Raw genomic sequence first — 17,701 nt, 5'->3', positions numbered from 1 at the left:
GCTTGCTCCAAGCCCCTGTGTCCAGCCTGGCCTTGAACACTGCCAGGGATGGGGCAGCCACAGCTTCTCTGGGCACCCTGTGCCAGCGCCTCAGCACCCTCACAGGGAAGAGCTTCTGCCTAAGAGCTCAGCTCAGTCTCCCCTCTGGCAGGTTAAAGCCATTCCCCTTGGCCTGTCCCTACATCCCTTGTCCCAAGCCCCTCTCCAGCTTTCCTGCAGCCCCTTCAGGCACTGGAGCTGCTCTCAGGTCTCCCCTTCAGGAGCCTTCTCTTCTCCAGGCTGCCCAGCCCAGCTCTCTCAGCCTGGCTCCAGAGCAGAGCTGCTCCAGCCCTCACAGCATCTCCATGGCCTCCTCTGGCCTCGCTCCAACAGCTCCACGTCCCTCTTGTGCTGCTGCCCCAGAGCTGGATCAGGGCTGCAGGGGGGTCTCCCCAGAGCAGAGTGGGAGAAATCTCTGCCACGTTACCAGGTTTGTCTGCAGCCAAGGCAAGATCAAGCCCTTCCTGTGCTCCCAGTGTAGTCTGGCCAACATTGCCAAAACCACTCCCAAGCCCCAGAGAGCATCCCATTCCCAAGGGGGATACAGGATACAGGAATACTGCATACTTTTTAACATGCATTTGTAGGAATGCGCCATCACTGTCTGGAAAGTGATCTGCAGCCTGCAGAAACCTCAGTGAGGAAGGGAGAGAACAGGGAAACCCTCTTCCCAGAGGACAGAGCAAAGCAGTGCTCAAGGACCAAACCATGACCTCACACATGCAGTAAGAAGCGCCAGGGAACGCAGAACAATCCTAATTAAGCCTTCAAAAAAAAAGAGGGGAGACTGTTTTTTAAAACTACAGTAGTTTGCTTCTACATTTACTATTTGTTGTAAATAGCAACCTTGGTGAAAGATGTGCACGCATCCTGACCACTGTGTACAGATCAGCAAAGGTATAGCACCAGGGACATTCCCTTTACCTGTCACTGATGAAGAATGTCAAGGCTCTGATGTGCTAAAAGATTAGTTAATTTATAGCAGTGATCTGGACTGAAATGCATTAGTAAAAGCACATCCTATTTAGAAGTGAATGTTCTTATGCAGAACTAAAGTGAATATATTTTATTATAATTATGGCTTCTGGAGTGAACTGAACTCAACTAAATGAACTATTTGAGTTCAAAGTCAGAGGCCACAACCACTTTAACTGGGTGAACTGGTCTATGACAAGGGCAGCATGGATCAGCTCTTCTCATTTCCCCATCCAGCCAAGCCATAAAGCTACAAATCCACTGCAGGATCTAAGGAACAGGAGCTCCGAGTACCAGGCTGTTGATGAGCACAAGTCCTACCAAAGCTGCTGCTCATTGTGGACAATTAACAAGAAATCCCTGACTTCAAAGATGCTCATCAGATCTTTCAGCTGAACAAGTGACCAGTAGCACATCTCGGGGCCAGGCCACAAGCAGAGCCCAGCACATGTGCCAAGAACACTCTCGTCAAAGTGAGTGGCAAAGGCCAAAAGGTGCTCAGGATGAGGCCGGAGGGCAAATCACAGCCAGTGTGATCCCTCCAGCACCTTCTGCCCTCACCCAGCACCTCCTGCCCTGAAGGCAGATCAGGATAGGGCTGGACACCGGTCCAGCAACCACAAGCCACATAGCACAATCTTTCTCCGAGCGTGTGCCTTGTGGATCTCCATCAAGCAAGAGCCTCTCCACGCAGACCTGCAGCAGACGGGCCAAAAGATGCTCCAAAGATGCCTGTTCCTGACCCACAGTCTGCCCCAGATGACCTCCAGCAGAGAAGGTCACACTTGTCCTTCAGGTGTATGAGCTCATATGGAGCACTGGACTTACCCTCTACAGCCCCCTGAACAGTAACTTGTGCTCCCCATAAACTGCAGTTACTCTGAGAATTAAAAACTAACCAAAGAGTATTTCCAGGTAACATGCAGGAATTACAGAACATCATTCTCAGCGCTACTGTATCCCAGAAATATGTAACACACTTCTCCCTGTCAGGCTCCTGAAACTCTGCTGTTATCCCCCTCCCTCCCAGCCCAGCACACGGGGGGGGGTTCTGGGCTCAAGCGCACACTGAAGCCGGGTGTTGTGGTTTAAGCCCAGGCCATAAATCAGAACCACGCAGTCTACTCCCCCCCCGGCCTTTCTTCCCCATGCTCCCAGGGGGATGGGGAGGAGAACTGAAAGAATGTAACTCCCACGGGTTGAGATAAGAACAGTTTAGTAACTAAGGTATAACACAGATCACTGCTGCCGCCACCAATAATAATAATGATAAGGGAAAAAACAAGGGAAGAGAATACAACCACTCACCACCTGCCGATACCCAGCCCAACCCCGCAGTCTCCCAGCCCTTCCAGGTAACTCCCAGTTACATCCTGGCCATGACGTGCTGTGGTATGGAATACCTCTCTGGCTAGTTGGGCCAGGTGTCCCGTCTCTGCTTCCTCCCGGCTTCCCCTCCTCCCTGGCAGAGCATGTGGCTCACAAAGTCCTTGGTCAGGGTAAACATTTGAGCAGTAACTGAAAACATCGGTGTTATCAGCGCTGTTCCAGGCCCAAAGTCAAAAACACAGCGCTGCTTCAGCTACTGAGAAGGAAAAAAATGACTGCTACTGCTGAACCCCGGACACCACGTCATGGGGAGCTTCTCATCCTGCACACTGGTTTAGCTTTCACATCTGCTCAGAGCTGAGCAATTCCCAAGACTCAGTTCAGACTCGAGCTTTCCTTCCCAAAGGCTCCCTATGAGTTAGGAATGCTGTGCCGGCACTGGGACACTCAAAAGCAGCAGCATCTCCTGCCCAGGCTGCAGGCTGACTGTATGAATAACTGTCCCAGTGTTTTACTCAACTACATCTATCATGAGCTCACTGAGAAGGAAATTCTGCTTCTGACAGGCAGCAGGGATCAAAGGAAAATGGTAATACGCAGCAGTGATTTGACAGCCAGCTTTAAACAGGGAGTAGAGTGTGTGGATCGTCACTAATTCTTCATCAAGACAAGAAACAAACGCACCAGGGGGAACCCCTCCAGCCCAGCAGCTATTCCCAGCAGTGCCCTGCTTTGGAGAGACAGTGACACATCACTTGGAGAGCCTGGGAGAGGCAGCCCCCGGCTTGTTCTACAGGTGTTAGACCCAAGGTCCATATTTAATCCACAAACATGTGGCTGGATTCGAAGCAAGCTGTTACTTGTCAGGCTCAGAGATGCCTGCTGGCATGCTTCTCCACAAAGCTGAACACTCAGTCTATCTTGCAAGCCTCTGTGCCAGCAGAGTCCCAGACAGGCAAACAACAGAGCTACCTCGGGAGCAAACTGCTGAAGCGCCAGTCTCACCTCTCCTGGGCTGGGAAGCCTTGAATAGAAACACATCTGATCTCCATGGGAAGACACCCACCGGCGGGTTCCCCCGTCGGTAATTAACTTCACCCTCAGAAGATTAAAGATCTGAATTGACTCTTCAAACGCAGCAGCAGACGCTGAGGCAGCACCAACATCTGCCCCTGCTCCTGCTGCAGAGCCATGTTCCGGCCGCGCAGAAAGCAGCCTTCCACTGGGAAAACACAATGATTCATTGGGGAACCTTTGGCTCGCCCCAAGAGAAGACCCATAACTTGGGTTAACACCCACCTGGGACAGGTGAGGGGCGTCAGATTGATGACTGACCTTTTCATTCGCTTCCACAGCAGGACGTCACAGACAACAGCAGAGCAGGCTTTCTGGACAGAAAACAGATGCTGAAGCCCAGCAAACCCTTGATGTGGCGTGCAAGCGCCACTGCTAATGGCCAAGACAGATGAAAGACAGCTAAGAGGCTCTCAACATCTCAGCTACTCAACAGAGAAACAGGCTATTTCAGAGCGTGATTCATCAGACTTATTTTAAATGTCTAACTTCGGATGAGATAAATTACTCTTGGGAAGAGCTATTTCTTACCACTGACTACAGGGAGTCTAGACAAGCACCTCAGGTGTAGCTGCGCACTGCAGCCTCACACACAGGATGAATCAACTCCCTCCCCCCCAGCAGCCTTTCACCCCCTGGACCACTGCAGAGACCAACACAGTGCTTTGAACACGACAGCTCTGCAGGACCGGGTGACCCCAACCCCACCATTACCCTGCACAAGGCCACTGCACCCAGCACCTCAGGCTGAACCCGCAGAGGCTCTCCAGAACAGCCACCAACTGCTCCTGGCTTGTGCTCACCACCTCCTGCCCTAAGGACATACTCAGTCAGAGGTGGCTTTGCCCTGAGGAAGACCATGACCACCTCAGGAGCAGCTCTAAAGACCCCAGGCTTTGGGAGAATGCATCTTCCTCCTGAGCCTCTCCTTTCTAAGGCTGCCAGCTCAGCCAGAGAGCCCCTACAGAAAGCCGATGGGTTGTGGAGTATCTGTGTGCAATAGACAGAACTCATGGAATGGCTTGGGTTGGGAAAGACCTTAAAGCTCATTCAATTCCAACCCCTGCCACGGGCAGGGACCCCTTCCACTAGAGCAGCTTGCTCCAAGCCCCTGTGTCCAACCTGGCCTTGAACACTGCCAGGGATGGGGCAGCCACAGCTTCCCTGGGCACCCTGTGCCAGCGCCTCAGCACCCTCACAGGGAAGAGCTTCTGCCTCAGAGCTCAGCTCAGTCTCCCCTCGGGCAGGTTCAAGCCATTCCCCTTGGCCTGTCCCTACATCCCTTGTCCCAAGCCCCTCTCCAGCTTTCCTGCAGCCCCTTTAGGCACTGGAGCTGCTCTGAGGTGCCAGGGATGACTGAAGGCACTCGGCAGCTAAAGCCAAGCTCGCTGTGCCTGGATTTTGGACCAGGAGGCAACAGAAGCTGCTGGGGCTCACTCATCCTGAAAGTGCATGTAATGGATGCAGGAAGTGGAGGAGCACGTGGTGGATGGGATGAGATGAGACATTTGTGTTTGTCCTGTGCCTCCTGTGTCAACAGGTAGGAAATGTCACGGTGTTAAGGAGAGCTCTGCCTTGCTGGAAGAAACCTGGCGGGAATAACCTTGGCTATTATTCAGGCTCAGCTCAGCAGCTGCTCCTGAGGATGGTTTTGAAATTCCTGGTGCTTTCAAACATACTGTTTAGCAGTGTGATTTAGAGACAAATTTCACTCTGATGTAGAATTCAGATGGAGGCAAAGCACAGGAAGTGGAGAAAGACCTTCAGAGTGAATTCAGGAGCATAAATCCACCCCCTCAAACACACCTTCAGAGCACTCCAATGTTACATTGACCGATTTCACGTTTCCCAAAAAACCTGACATTGTAAGTACTGCAGTGCTGGAAGAGAACCCAGCATGTGAAGGACAAACTGAACCACAGGCTTAGTTAAAATAAATAAATAAAGAAATAGAGGTCTATCTTTATGAGAAAAAAAACTTTTCTTCAAATGAAAAGGTTCACTAAAAGCAAGCAGTAGCGAACAGAGGCTCCCTGAACAACCTGCTGGAAACCACAGAACCATGGAATGGGTTGGAAAGGACCTTAAAGCTCCTCCAGCTCCAACCCCTGCCACGGGCAGGGCCACCTTCCACTGGAGCAGCTTGCTCCAAGCCCCTGTGTCCAACCTGGCCTTGAACACTGCCAGGGATGGGGCAGCCACAGCTTCTCTGGGCACCCTGTGCCAGCACCTCAGCACCCTCACAGGGAAGAGCTTCTGCCTTATCTCCAACCTGAACTTCCCCTGTTTCAGTTTCAGCACATCACCCCTTGTCCTATCATTACAGTCCTAATGAAGAGTCCCTCCCCAGCATCCTTGTAGCCCCCTTTAGACACTGGAAGCTGCTCTGAGGTCTCCATGCAGCTTCTCTTCTCCAGGCTGAACAGCCCGTGTTCTCAGCCTATCTTCATACGGGAGGTGCTCCAGCCCCTGGTCATCCTTATGGCCTCCTCTGGACTTGCTCCAACAGTTCCATGTCCTAAATAAGGCTGAAACCGAAGGACCATTCCTGTGCTGGTCAGTCTCAAGCACATGTGTGTCCTCCATACTTGGGTCCAGCTACTGAACTGATGCACTTGAGCCATGGACAACCAATGGCTCCATAAACTGCTGGGAACTTTCTGATTTCCACTGCACACTTGGGCTGAGGACACAGACACAGATACCAGGAACCTGAGGATAAGAATGCAGGAGACATGGAACATCTGCTACAGAGTGAGAAGCCCACGATGGTCTCTCATTCTTCTGACTTGCCAGCATGGTTTCTTCTCCTGTGGTGACAAGCTGATAAGAATTCTCAATGTATCATCACAGATGCCAAGTACAAATGCTATCATTTTCATGGCAATATGCAATAATCCAACCTCACACTCGTACCTATATATGACTGTCAAATGGTATTTCATCCACACACTAAAGAATCTCATTTTGGTGTATTTCAGACAGACTCTGGGCAACCTTACTGCTGAATAAGCAAATGTTGACTTCACAAACGCTTATCACCTCCTCTGAACAAAGGAGAGAAGAAATCCCATTAAAAACAGGTGAGTGAAGAAGAATGGAAAAAAAAACAGAATGCTACAGAAAATTGACCTAAAGGGTTTCAAGCACTTTAAAGCTTCAGAGCGGATACTCAAAGGCAGCAGAGCCGAGTCCTGTGCAGGCAACAAGCACAACAGGACAGACCCAAACCCGGACAATACCGTGAGCACAAACTCTGTGTCTTACATGGCTGTTCTTCCAGCATCTCAGCAGTCTGGTGCTACCTATACAGGGAGCATCTCTGGAGAAACCTGGTACTGAAGAAAGCTGAGATCCAAGGCAAGCTTGGAAACTTGTTGCTCCCTGCCAGAGGAATCTATGCTGAAGAGAAATGAAAGTATGAGCCAGTTTCAGAGCTGGGCTATCCCAAGCAAGCAGAACCCCTCCGCCAGTAAACATAAATGAAAGTGGAGCTGGAGGCAAGTGGATTGCAACAGCTCAGGCCAGTTTTGTTCTTCCTATGTACAGCAGAGAAACCAGGATACTGATACTGTTCCATCTGACATCACCTCTAAATCCTTCCTTTGTGCCATGAATTTTGTTTCTCCAAATTCTTATGTGGAGGATTTCTTACCCATGACCCCCTGATTTCCAGAAAGGTTATTTGGTCTTAGCAGGACATTTTTAGTAGCTCCAACAATCCAGAAACCATGCTGTTGACCTGCAACACATTAAGATCTCAGTGGAAAAATTCTGTCCTAACCTCAAGTAAAGAAATTTAGCACAGCAGAAAGCAGGACTTATGACAGACAGCAGTCCCAAGAGGCTGTATAATTCTCATACCAGGCTCTAGCAGCCAGACGCATTTGGCTTCTTCCCATCACTTTCGAATGACCTTCCCAGTCGACAAACCAAGAAGGATCAGAAGGAGTATTTCTTGACCCTGGTACGAAGGAAAAGCTTCAGGAGTGATTCCCCTCATAGCCCTGAAGTGCAGCACTAATAAACTCAGTCACAGCAATACAGCTAGAAAGGGACACACAGAATCAAGAGCTTCTTGTTAACTTTTGCTGCTCATGATCCCAAAACCACTCGAGCTTAAGCTCAGAATCAGTGGAGCCTGATCCAACCAACCACCCGAGGGGCCTCCAGCAGCAGCACAGCTCTTGGTGGCCAATGCTGCACTCAAATACAACCACTCTGGAGAATAAGCCCTGATGCCAGAACAAAGCTCATGCAATTGGTGTGTGCACACTCCCTGCTCCTGCAGGAAAGGGGCTGGGATTGCGTGTCCCAGGTGGGCTTGCTGCTCTGAGCCCCAGGCACAGCAGCAATCCCCAAAGCAGGCACGCTTGTCCCACTGGAAGACACGAAGAGGCTGAACGTGCAGCCTCATCTGTGGCAAAAATTAAACTTTAAACAGTCAGAACATTTTAGGCCAGACCAATTTTTCCAGCCACAGCTTGGGATTGCTAAAAATAGAGTTCCTAATGCCAAGTGGTGCAGCTTTAATAATCATAGAGGGACTACTTGTTCCACGTGTCCTCAGGGAATCTCCATCCCTTCTTCGTGCTAAAGTAGATTTTGACACTTCTTCCCGTTGCATTATCCTCTTGAGATCTCACCCAACCTTCTTAAACCTTGACTGATACCAGACAGAAACAGCATTCCAGCAAGCCATGAATGTCTCTAACAAACCGCTGTTCCCTTCTCCCCAGTGTCCTAACGTATCTCATGGACTCACGGGATCCGATGGCCATTTTTTGCAAACACTCAGAGCCTCAACATCAGCCACATCCCCGGTGCAAGTGACTGTCCCAGTGCACACACATACCTAGCGGACTTCTCATCACCTCCTTCCGTCAGCCAGGTCCTCAGAGCTGGAACCTTTGCATTCCTACCCAGGCTCCTGGTTTCTTGCTTTCATTCTAAGTTATGTTGCTGGGGTGGCACAACTCCAAACCACCCCAGAACTGCAGCCAGCTCTGAAGGGAAGAGGCTGCCTATGAAATGCCCCATCCCTGGCAGTGTTCCAGGCCAGGTTGGACACAGTGGCTTGGAGCAAGCTGCTCCAGTGGAAGGGGTCCCTGCCCGTGTCAGGGGTTGAAACTGGAGGAGCTCTAAGGTCCCTTCCACCTCAAACCAAACCAGTCTGATTCTAAATAACACTTCCCTCCAAAAATCACACCCCTCCCTGCGCTCCAGATCTGTTCAAAGTACCACACGACCAGCGAGTGACACTGGGGTGTCAGGACCCAGCTCAGTGCTAGTTACCAAGAGCCAGCCTCCTGCACAATCCCAGAGGAACCCAGCTCAGCCCCTGGAGCTGCTGGTGCTACACGGCCCTGAGGAGCCACTTCCCAATAGAACCCGGCTCTCCAGCCCCCTCCTCTACAGTCAGGAGGCTTCAGGCCCAGGATAGCCCTGGAACAAACATGCAAACTGCAACCCAAGCTGTGCCACCCTGAGGGAATGGCACAGAACCGTCACCATCACCTGTGACTTACATGGGCTGTTATCAGCATTTAACAAGGAACTAAACGCGCAAAAAGAGAGGAAGGGGAGGTCCTCACAGCTCAAATGTGCATTTGATGTTCCTAAACTCTGTAAAGTTTATTTGATTTACAAAAGTAAAGAGGGTGTATAAATTCTGTGTTCTCTTTATCTGAAATCACTTAACCAAAGCAATGCAAGATCCACCTGGACACTGCCCAAGACTGCAATCAAAGATCTATTTATTTGGAACAGAGAGCAAACTGGGTTAGGGAAGAGCAGAAGGTTGATCTGAGGTATAAAAACATTAAGTGCAGGGAAAGATGTAAAGAACAGGGCACAGCAATGGCACAGCAATGTGGGTGTAAGCACATACAAAACAGGCATATAGAGGTGAGTGGATTTAAAAACGAAACCAAAGAGAGCATCTGAACAAGAGAACACTTAATCTGAAGAGTAACATATTTAGAAACCAGCCAGATGAGATACTCTTCTACCATCAGGCATAATTATAGCTGTCTTATGACACGACCGGCATCAGGAGCACAGCAGGGAGCAGAAAGAGGTCAGATCTTTAAACAGAAAACACAGGGTACTGAGACAGGGGCACAGGTTGCCAGAGAGGTGGCAGATGCCCCAACCCTGAAGATACTCAAGGCCAGGCTGAACGGGGTCCCTGAGCAACCTGGCCGAGCTGAGATGTCCCTGCTCATTGCATGGGGGTTGGCCTAGGTCACCTTCAAAGGTCCCTTCAACCCAAACCATTCTACGAAAACAAGAACAGCCAGAGATGCATGAGGCAAGATACAACTGAGTCCGCTGCTCTGCAGCCCATGCGGAGCCAGAGTTTGGAAGCCCATGTCCTACAAACCCCATCACCCCCCATCCACAGCTCCCTGTGCACCCACAGCATCTCCCCAGCCCAACATGACCTGCTCCACACATAGCCCCAGCACCTCTTCCCACTGCAATATTCCCAGTCACCCTCTACCTCTTGCGCTATGGAGCTCACACCATGGCTGTCCTGGAGCTGCACAGTCTCTGTGGCAGGACCACTGGGCTCTGTGGTCCTTGCCTGGCTGCATTCCCTCCCTCGGCTGCCGTGTGTCAAGCAGCCTCTTTAAACCCCCAATTCCAACAAACTGAGTAGAAAATGTTCAAGCGGCTCGAAAGTGAGCATGGAACAAACCAGAGAAGAGAAACACCGGCTGCTTGTGTCCACCTGCCTCAGGAGAACAGCTGAACAGCAGGGACCGCGGAGCTTCCCATGGGGGGCAGGACCCAGACGAGGACCAGTTCTGCTGTGGGGCAGTCCTCGACTGTACCCTTCCCAGGATCCCCAGTGTGAGCTCACTACCTAAACAACCATTACCACACAGGGCCAGAACCTTGCTTAGACCTAGGAGAGAAATTACCCAAGCCTGTGGTGGATAAGTACTATTTGTATGTCCCACTGACATGAAAGGGGACAGGGTCATTCCCTGGCACCAGGTCACCACAAGCTTGGCCATGCAGTTGTACATATCAAACAACAAACCCAACTTCTTCCCAATCATGTTTTTCACGTCTCTGAGATATCCGAGTTTGACTCAGTTCATTTTCTCTTGCCTTTCATGAGCAATTCTTCTCCTTTTGCTCTTCCATGACTCATTTTTCAAAGTGCCCAACAACAAGAGGAAATAATTTATCCATGTCTCAAGAACCTCTCGGCGTTCCCAAAACATCTTTTCACTTCCAAACACTGACTGCACAGAACCAACAGCACAGAAGCACAGCTGCCCCACTCCCACAACGGCCAGCCACCTCGGTCACTCCATTAGGACGCCTTGGGCTCAGTTCCCACATGAGGTGTTGCTCAAGTCATGGGAACACACCACAGCAACGGGGCCAGCTCTGCACAGCTCTGTGCCATCACTTCCCTCCCTCACATCCTGAGAGGCAACAGCTCTGGTTCTCCAAAGGCCTAGTACATCCACACTTGTGCCTAATAACTTCCAAGGAACTTGGGGTTGCAAAGAACTGGAGCAGCATTCATCCATTCCCATAGTCCAGTTCTCAGCAAACTCACCATGCTACGGTCAAGAACAGCATCTGAATGCATTTCAGTCCCCAAAGAGTTGAAGAGTTCCTCGGATGGGAAACATGAACACTCAGTGACTAAGGGCTACAAGAGAACGGGCAGTGAAGCACCACAGCTCAGAGGGCAATAGGCTCTCGATGACTGTAGTGATAGGACAAGGCATGATGGGTTCAAACTGAAAGAGGGGAAGTTCAGGTTGGATCAAAGGCAGAAGCTCTTCCTGTGAGGGTGCTGAGGCGCTGGCACAGGGTGCCCAGAGAAGCTGTGGCTGCCCCATCCCTGCCAGTGTTCAAGGCCAGGTTGGACACAGGGGCTTGGAGCAAGCTGCTCCAGTGGAAGGGGTCCCTGCCTGTGGCAGGGGTTGGAGCTGGGTGAGCTTTAAGGTCCTTTCCAACCCAAACCAGTCCATGATTCTATGACTCCCAGCTTTGCTGCTGTGGAGGACACTCTGGAGTCAGCACCCACAGCATAGGGTGGCTGAGCCGAGGAGACCATGGAGGCAACGAGCATCAAGAGATGCTCTGCAGCATCTGCTGGATACTGCTCCCAACACCCAGTGAAGCCTGGTCCCCTGCTCAGTAGATCACTACAACAAGGCCAGCAGGAAGGACTTGCATTCGTGACTGAGCCACATCACTTGCTGGGGAAAAGAAAAGCAGTCTTCCTTCTCCAAAGGAGGACCTTGTCCCAGCACCTCCCATGTCTCACAGCCAGGCCACAGCAGCCTGTGGGGTCTAAAGACACAGCAGAAGACAATTACACCGACAACAAACACTGATTTCAGAAGGCAGAGAGATGAAGCCTGGAAGGCTCTAGAGCAGCCTCCCCACCACCACAGCAGGAGGAGGGCTTCAGTGGTTTTACAGGTGAAGTGTGACCAGTTTACAGAGGATGGTAAAGCCGTGCAGGACCAAGCACTCAACACTGACCACGAGACTCCCTCCAGCCCTGTTCTTCCAACACTGGGAATACGAATAACACAGGAGTAGCAGCCTGGTGAGGAGGCAGCTGCTTGTCACCCCTTTGCTCCAGATCACCACGGGCACAGAGAGTTTGATGGTGAAGTTTACAGCTTTGCCTTAACCTTCCAAGTTATCAATGGCTCCATGTCCAACCACCTGCATCCAACCAAAGGAACAGCTGCCTTCCTGCAGGATCCCACAGCCACATCCCACAGTGTATGAGCTGTTGGATAAAGGAATCCAGAGGAAACAAGGTGGCTGCTCAAAGAGAAACTGCAAAACCCGTCCACCAACAAAAGCTGTATCCTCTGTGCAATAACAACTTCACTCACAAGTAAAATAATCCCCTCCATCTGAACAACCTCCGGCGCAGCTGAGAACTGCTACAATAATAATTCAACAAAACCATAGCCACAGCCAAAGAAATCAGTTTGTCTTTTATTTCACAGAGGGTTGGCTTCGATACTGCAGCACAGAATGTCAATAAGGAGCCACATTGGAGAGGAAAACCTCCTGTCGGATGCACATGGTAACAGTTGCTCCAGAATAACACCTCCTAATCACAAAGTGCAAAGAAATAAGACTCAAAAACCAGCATGTTCAAAGCGCTCCGAATTTCTCCCTGCTTTCCAGGCTGGAGATTAAGTCCTCATCATGCCCTGCCCATGAACCATTTCTCCCCGTGACCTTGTGATTCCAGTGCTGGTGACTACTGGTTTTCCCTTTGCTTGGGGCGCTCACATCTCATTTCTTTTCTCATTATCAGTAAAAGCAGATCAAGGACAGACTCTCCTCTGCTTGAATTCTTTCGCTATCGCACAAACAAAATACCTATATTGATTATTGCCTGTTGTCATCCAACAGCTAACAGCACAGTGACAGTGTAGTAAAGAGAGACACCTTTAACTTTCCCTGTGCTCTTGAAAGCAAACCCCAATTCCTACAGGAAAGCCCTGAGGAAACACATCCCACAACACAAGGTTCAGTGCATCTCGGCTTCACCAAGGCCAGTACACAAACATTGCTAAACACCAGTGTTCAGCAGAAGTCCATTGCTGTCAACAAGGAACATCACCTCTGAACACGACCCTGGGTGAATGTTCAAGGGTCCCCAGCTTTCTCTCAACACACCACACCAACAAGCAGCATTTGCTCTGCAACGTAGTTGCGCTTGAACTAGGGCCACACTCAAACCCTTGCATGGCTTACATACACAGTACAGAGCTCGTGCTGCTCCAGCTCAAACTCTTCTCCATCTTCTCTGCAATTCCCAAGATAAAAGCTGCCAGATGTTTTGCCATTCTCTGCTGACAGTAACTGCTCAGAACCCCAGCCATCTGAGATCAGTGTGAGGGCAGCCCCAGCCATCTGAGATCAGTGAGTGCAGCCCCAGCCATCTGAGATCAGTGAGTGCAGCCCCAGCCATCTGAGATCAGTGTGCAGCCCCAGCCATCTGAGATCAGCCCCAGCCATCTGAGATCAGTGGGCGTGCAGCCCGAGCCATCTGAGATCAGTGAGTGCAGCCCCAGCCATCTGAGATCAGTGAGTGCAGCCCCAGCCATCTGAGATCAGTGAGTGCAGCCCCAGCCATCTGAGATCAGTGTGAGTGCAGCCCCAGCCATCTGAGATCAGTGAGTGCAGCCCCAGCCATCTGAGATCAGTGAGTGCAGCCCCAGCCATCTGAGATCAGTGAGTGCAGCCCCAGCCATCTGAGATCAGTGAGTGCAGCCCCAGCCATCTGAGATCAGTGAGTGCAGCCCCAGCCATCTGAGATCAGTGAGTGCAGCCCCAGCCATCTGAGATCAGTGAGTGCAGCCCCAGCCATCTGAGATCAGTGAGTGCAGCCCCAGCCATCTGAGATCAGTGAGTGCAGCCCCAGCCATCTGAGATCAGTGTGAGTGCAGCCCCAGCCATCTGAGATCAGTGAGTGCAGCCCCAGCCATCTGAGATCAGTGAGTGCAGCCCCAGCCATCTGAGATCAGTGAGTGCAGCCCCAGCCATCTGAGATCAGTGAGTGCAGCCCCAGCCATCTGAGATCAGTGTGAGTGCAGCCCCAGCTATCTGAGATCAGTGTGAGTGCAGCCCCAGCCATCTGAGATCAGTGTGAGGGCAGCCCCAGCCATCTGAGATCAGTGAGGGCAGCCCCAGCCATCTGAGATCAGTGAGGGCAGCCCCAGCCATCTGAGATCAGTGAGTGCAGCCCCAGCCATCTGAGATCAATGAGTGCAGCCCCAGCCATCTGAGATCAGTGTGAGTGCAGCCCCAGCCATCTGAGATCAGTGAGTGCAGCCCCAGCCATCTGAGATCAGTGAGTGCAGCCCCAGCCATCTGAGATCAGTGAGTGCAGCCCCAGCCATCTGAGATCAGTGAGTGCAGCCCCAGCCATCTGAGATCAGTGAGTGCAGCCCCAGCCATCTGAGATCAGTGAGTGCAGCCCCAGCCATCTGAGATCAGTGTGAGTGCAGCCCCAGCCATCTGAGATCAGTGTGAGGGCAGCCCCAGCCATCTGAGATCAGTGAGGGCAGCCCCAGCCATCTGAGATCAGTGAGTGCAGCCCCAGCCATCTGAGATCAGTGAGTGCAGCCCCAGCCATCTGAGATCAGTGAGGGCAGCCCCAGCCATCTGAGATCAGTGAGGGCAGCCCCAGCCATCTGAGATCAGTGTGAGTGCAGCCCCAGCCATCTGAAATCAGTGTGAGTGCAGCCCCAGCCATCTGAGATCAATGAGTGCAGCCCCAGCCATCTGAAATCAGTGTGAGTGCAGCCCCAGCCATCTGAAATCAGTGTGAGTGCAGCCCCAGACATTTGAAAGCAGTGAGCTGCACTGCACTGAAGGAAGGGCTGTCAAGTCTGTCACTAACACAAGTGAAGATGAGACGTGGGCCCTATCACGGCTTCCACACCAGCCATCCCGTCCCAGCCTGTGCCTGCCCTATGCTGCCCTCCTTTCCACAGCACACTCCTGCCTGTGAACACTCAGACCTGCAACTCGGGACAGGTTTCTCCCTCAGCATCGCACTCTCAGAGGTCCTCCTTGCAGGGCTCTTGCCCGGGCACATCTCCCCAGACGCAGCTCCTCTCATAAGGCAACAGCCTCCATCAGTTCTTTGACAACACTCCCCAGATCGTCTCCTACCCTTCCCTAAGAAGCTCTGCTGCTCATACCCACCACACTTCAACACTTCCTCCACTGCCACCCTCTCCTTCCAGGACCCTCCACCCCGAGCACGCAGCTTCCCAGGCAGCTCAGGCAGTCTCCACAGAGCTGGAACACCCTTTGCAGAACCCTCATCTGAAGTCCCCATGCTGACAAAACAACTGCCCACAGCCAAAACACACTCCCCCAGCACCTCTCACTGCCGCTGCTCATCTGTGGGCATTTCCGTTAGCTCAGAGCAGGGTCCAGCACCAGCTCAGTCAGGGACCTTCACTTGCACCAGCTTCTATTTCCCACAAGCCGGGTGGGAGCAAGTTCTTGCCACCAACTGAGATCACCCTGCTTCCAAAGGAGTCACGACTCCACCAAACATGACAAAGCACCAGCGCATCGGCTCCACTCAGGCTGGTTTCCGTTCATTCCCATCGTTGTGCCCGTTTACAGCACAAGGGCACCCTACCCAGGAACTGCCATATCCCCATCTCCACAGAAATTAATCAGCATCTCCAGGCAGCAAATAGCTGAGCGCTGCCCATCTGCATGGCCTGGAGAGATCTCGCTCAAGGGATTCTCTTTTAACTCCTGCCAAGCCTTCTCGGCCACATGTAAGGCTGCTGAGAGCACCTCCAGCCCCGAGGAGCTGCTGCCCATCCTGATCCACGGTTCCTCCCCATGGAGCTTCCCACCCCTTGCTTTCTCTCTGGAGAGCACACGAAGAAGATATGCAAACAAGTGCAGGTGAATATGCGAACCGAGGATTCTGTTGCAATGACTAAGGACTGGCATCGGGACCACATGCTTACTGCAAGAGTGTGAGGAGACACAGCAGGGTGTGATGGAAAACACTGGGTGACAACAAGAGCTGGGAAAAGCACTTCTGACCAAAGCTGCATCCATCTGTTGATTCCTTGAGCCTCCTGGATACCCCACAACCGCTCAACACATAGCTCCACACATCAAACACCCGTTACCTCCAACTAACCCGTGCAGGAAACCTCGCCATCAGCCAAGTCACAGCACTTCACGTCTCCCTCCTCCTCCACTCAGGGGATACTACCACGTCGGGAGGACAACAGCAGGTCTGCGAGGCTGCCACCTCCAAGGGGAGGTTTTCAGCATTCACAGCACAGGACTTGGAGCTCCAAGGTGCTTCTGAAGCAGCAATTCAGAGCACGGCACAGCAAGCCCTATCTCCCACTCCCAAGCTCAGATCCACATTCCAGCTAATGCAACCAGTCAGATCAGCAACTGCTCCAGCCTGCATTTTACGAGGCATCAGCAAAAAGTGGAGGCAGGAAGATGAAAAGATCCTTCAACTTTCTGTGAAAAACTATGGAATCAGCCTGCGTGCAGAGCAAGCCTTTTCTTATCCCTGCCTGCTGGAAGCTGACTTACAACCTACCGCAGGGTTTACATGTCTTTCGGGAAGCCTGCCCAACACAATGGGCAATGCCATTATCCCTCTAAGCCTCTCATCTCCCCGTGAGCTCTGCATCGCCCTGGCTCCTAGCGTGTGTGGTTGGGAGGTTTGTTGAGGAAGCGCTCCCTTGCCCACCTTCCTGCTCAGCCCACACCCACCAAGAGCTGGGCTTGCAGCTGGGAGCTTTGCTGGTGGCCCAGGCACAGCGAAAGGCAGAAGCATCTCGCAGGGAGCACCATCAACCACGGGCTGGGGAGGAGGGCTCAGAGAGGCACCCGCTTCTCCTGGGGGTCCCAGCAGAGTGCAGTCACCACAGCCACGTGTCAGAAGGCAGGACTGACACTCCAGGGCCTGGCCGCAGGACCAGAATCGCCGGGCCACAGCAAGGAGCCACCTGTGGGGCCTGACCAGCATCCCATAGCCCAGTCAGCACCCCATAGCCCGAGCAGCACCCCATAGCCCGAGCAGCACCCCATAGCCCGAGCAGCACCCCAGGGCTGAGGGACCTGCACCAAGGGCTGGCCTATGGCCGGTTGCCCTGTGGCCCTGCCGTCTGACCGAGGGACCTGGGACTGGAGCTGTGCAGGGACCCCGCAGCCGGGTCCTGCAGCCCCAGACAGGACAAGTGCTGCCGGTGCCCAGCCCGCGCCTGGAGCGGGATCCCCGGGCTGGATCCCCGCTGCTGGCTGCCGTCCCCGCCCTCCCCCGTCCCGGTCCCCGCCCGCCGCCGCCCTCCCGTACTCACCCTTGACGGCTTCGCCCCGGTTGAGCTGGATCTCGCCCTCGCCCTGCGGCGCGTAGCTCTTCACCACGATGAACTTGCGGCCGGGCACGGCGCTGTACAGCTTCCGCTTGGGCCCGCGCAGCGGGGCGGGCGCGGCGTGCGGCGCGGGCTCGGTGCCGGGGCCGGGGGGCCCCGCCGGTCCGCCGGGGCTGTAAACGAAGACGTACGTTACGGTGCTGATGCCCGGCAGCTCGCGGCTCGGCCCGCCGCGGCCCGCGGGCTGCGCCATGGCGGGGGGCCGGGGCGGGGAAGGGGAGGGTGGGGGGGGGGGGCAATGCCCGGCGGGGCCGCGGGGGGCTCAGCGCAGCCCCGGCCGCCGCGGCACCGCCCGGGCACCGGCACCGGCTGCGGCTGGGGGGGCACCGGCT

General features: G+C 53.0%; 1 protein-coding gene across 9 annotated transcripts in view; it reads right to left on the bottom strand.

The window, feature by feature from the left end:
* Positions 1 to 17,701, bottom strand: part of SHANK3 (SH3 and multiple ankyrin repeat domains 3) — a 329,535-nt gene that overhangs the window by 166,367 nt on the left and 145,467 nt on the right. For all 9 annotated transcript variants that reach the window (XM_062625226.1, XM_062625229.1, XM_062625228.1 and 6 more), the window contains one exon: positions 17,295 to 17,482. In XM_062625226.1, the coding sequence (XP_062481210.1) occupies positions 17,295 to 17,482 (188 nt within the window). The remainder of the gene's footprint in view (positions 1 to 17,294; positions 17,483 to 17,701) is intronic.

This window comes from Pezoporus occidentalis, unplaced genomic scaffold (genome assembly GCF_034315485.1).
Source record: "Pezoporus occidentalis ecotype Australia unplaced genomic scaffold, CSIRO_AGI_Poc_V1 ctg279, whole genome shotgun sequence".
Taxonomy (NCBI): domain Eukaryota; kingdom Metazoa; phylum Chordata; class Aves; order Psittaciformes; family Psittacidae; genus Pezoporus; species Pezoporus occidentalis.
This window is presented reverse-complemented; position numbering and strand designations above follow the sequence as displayed.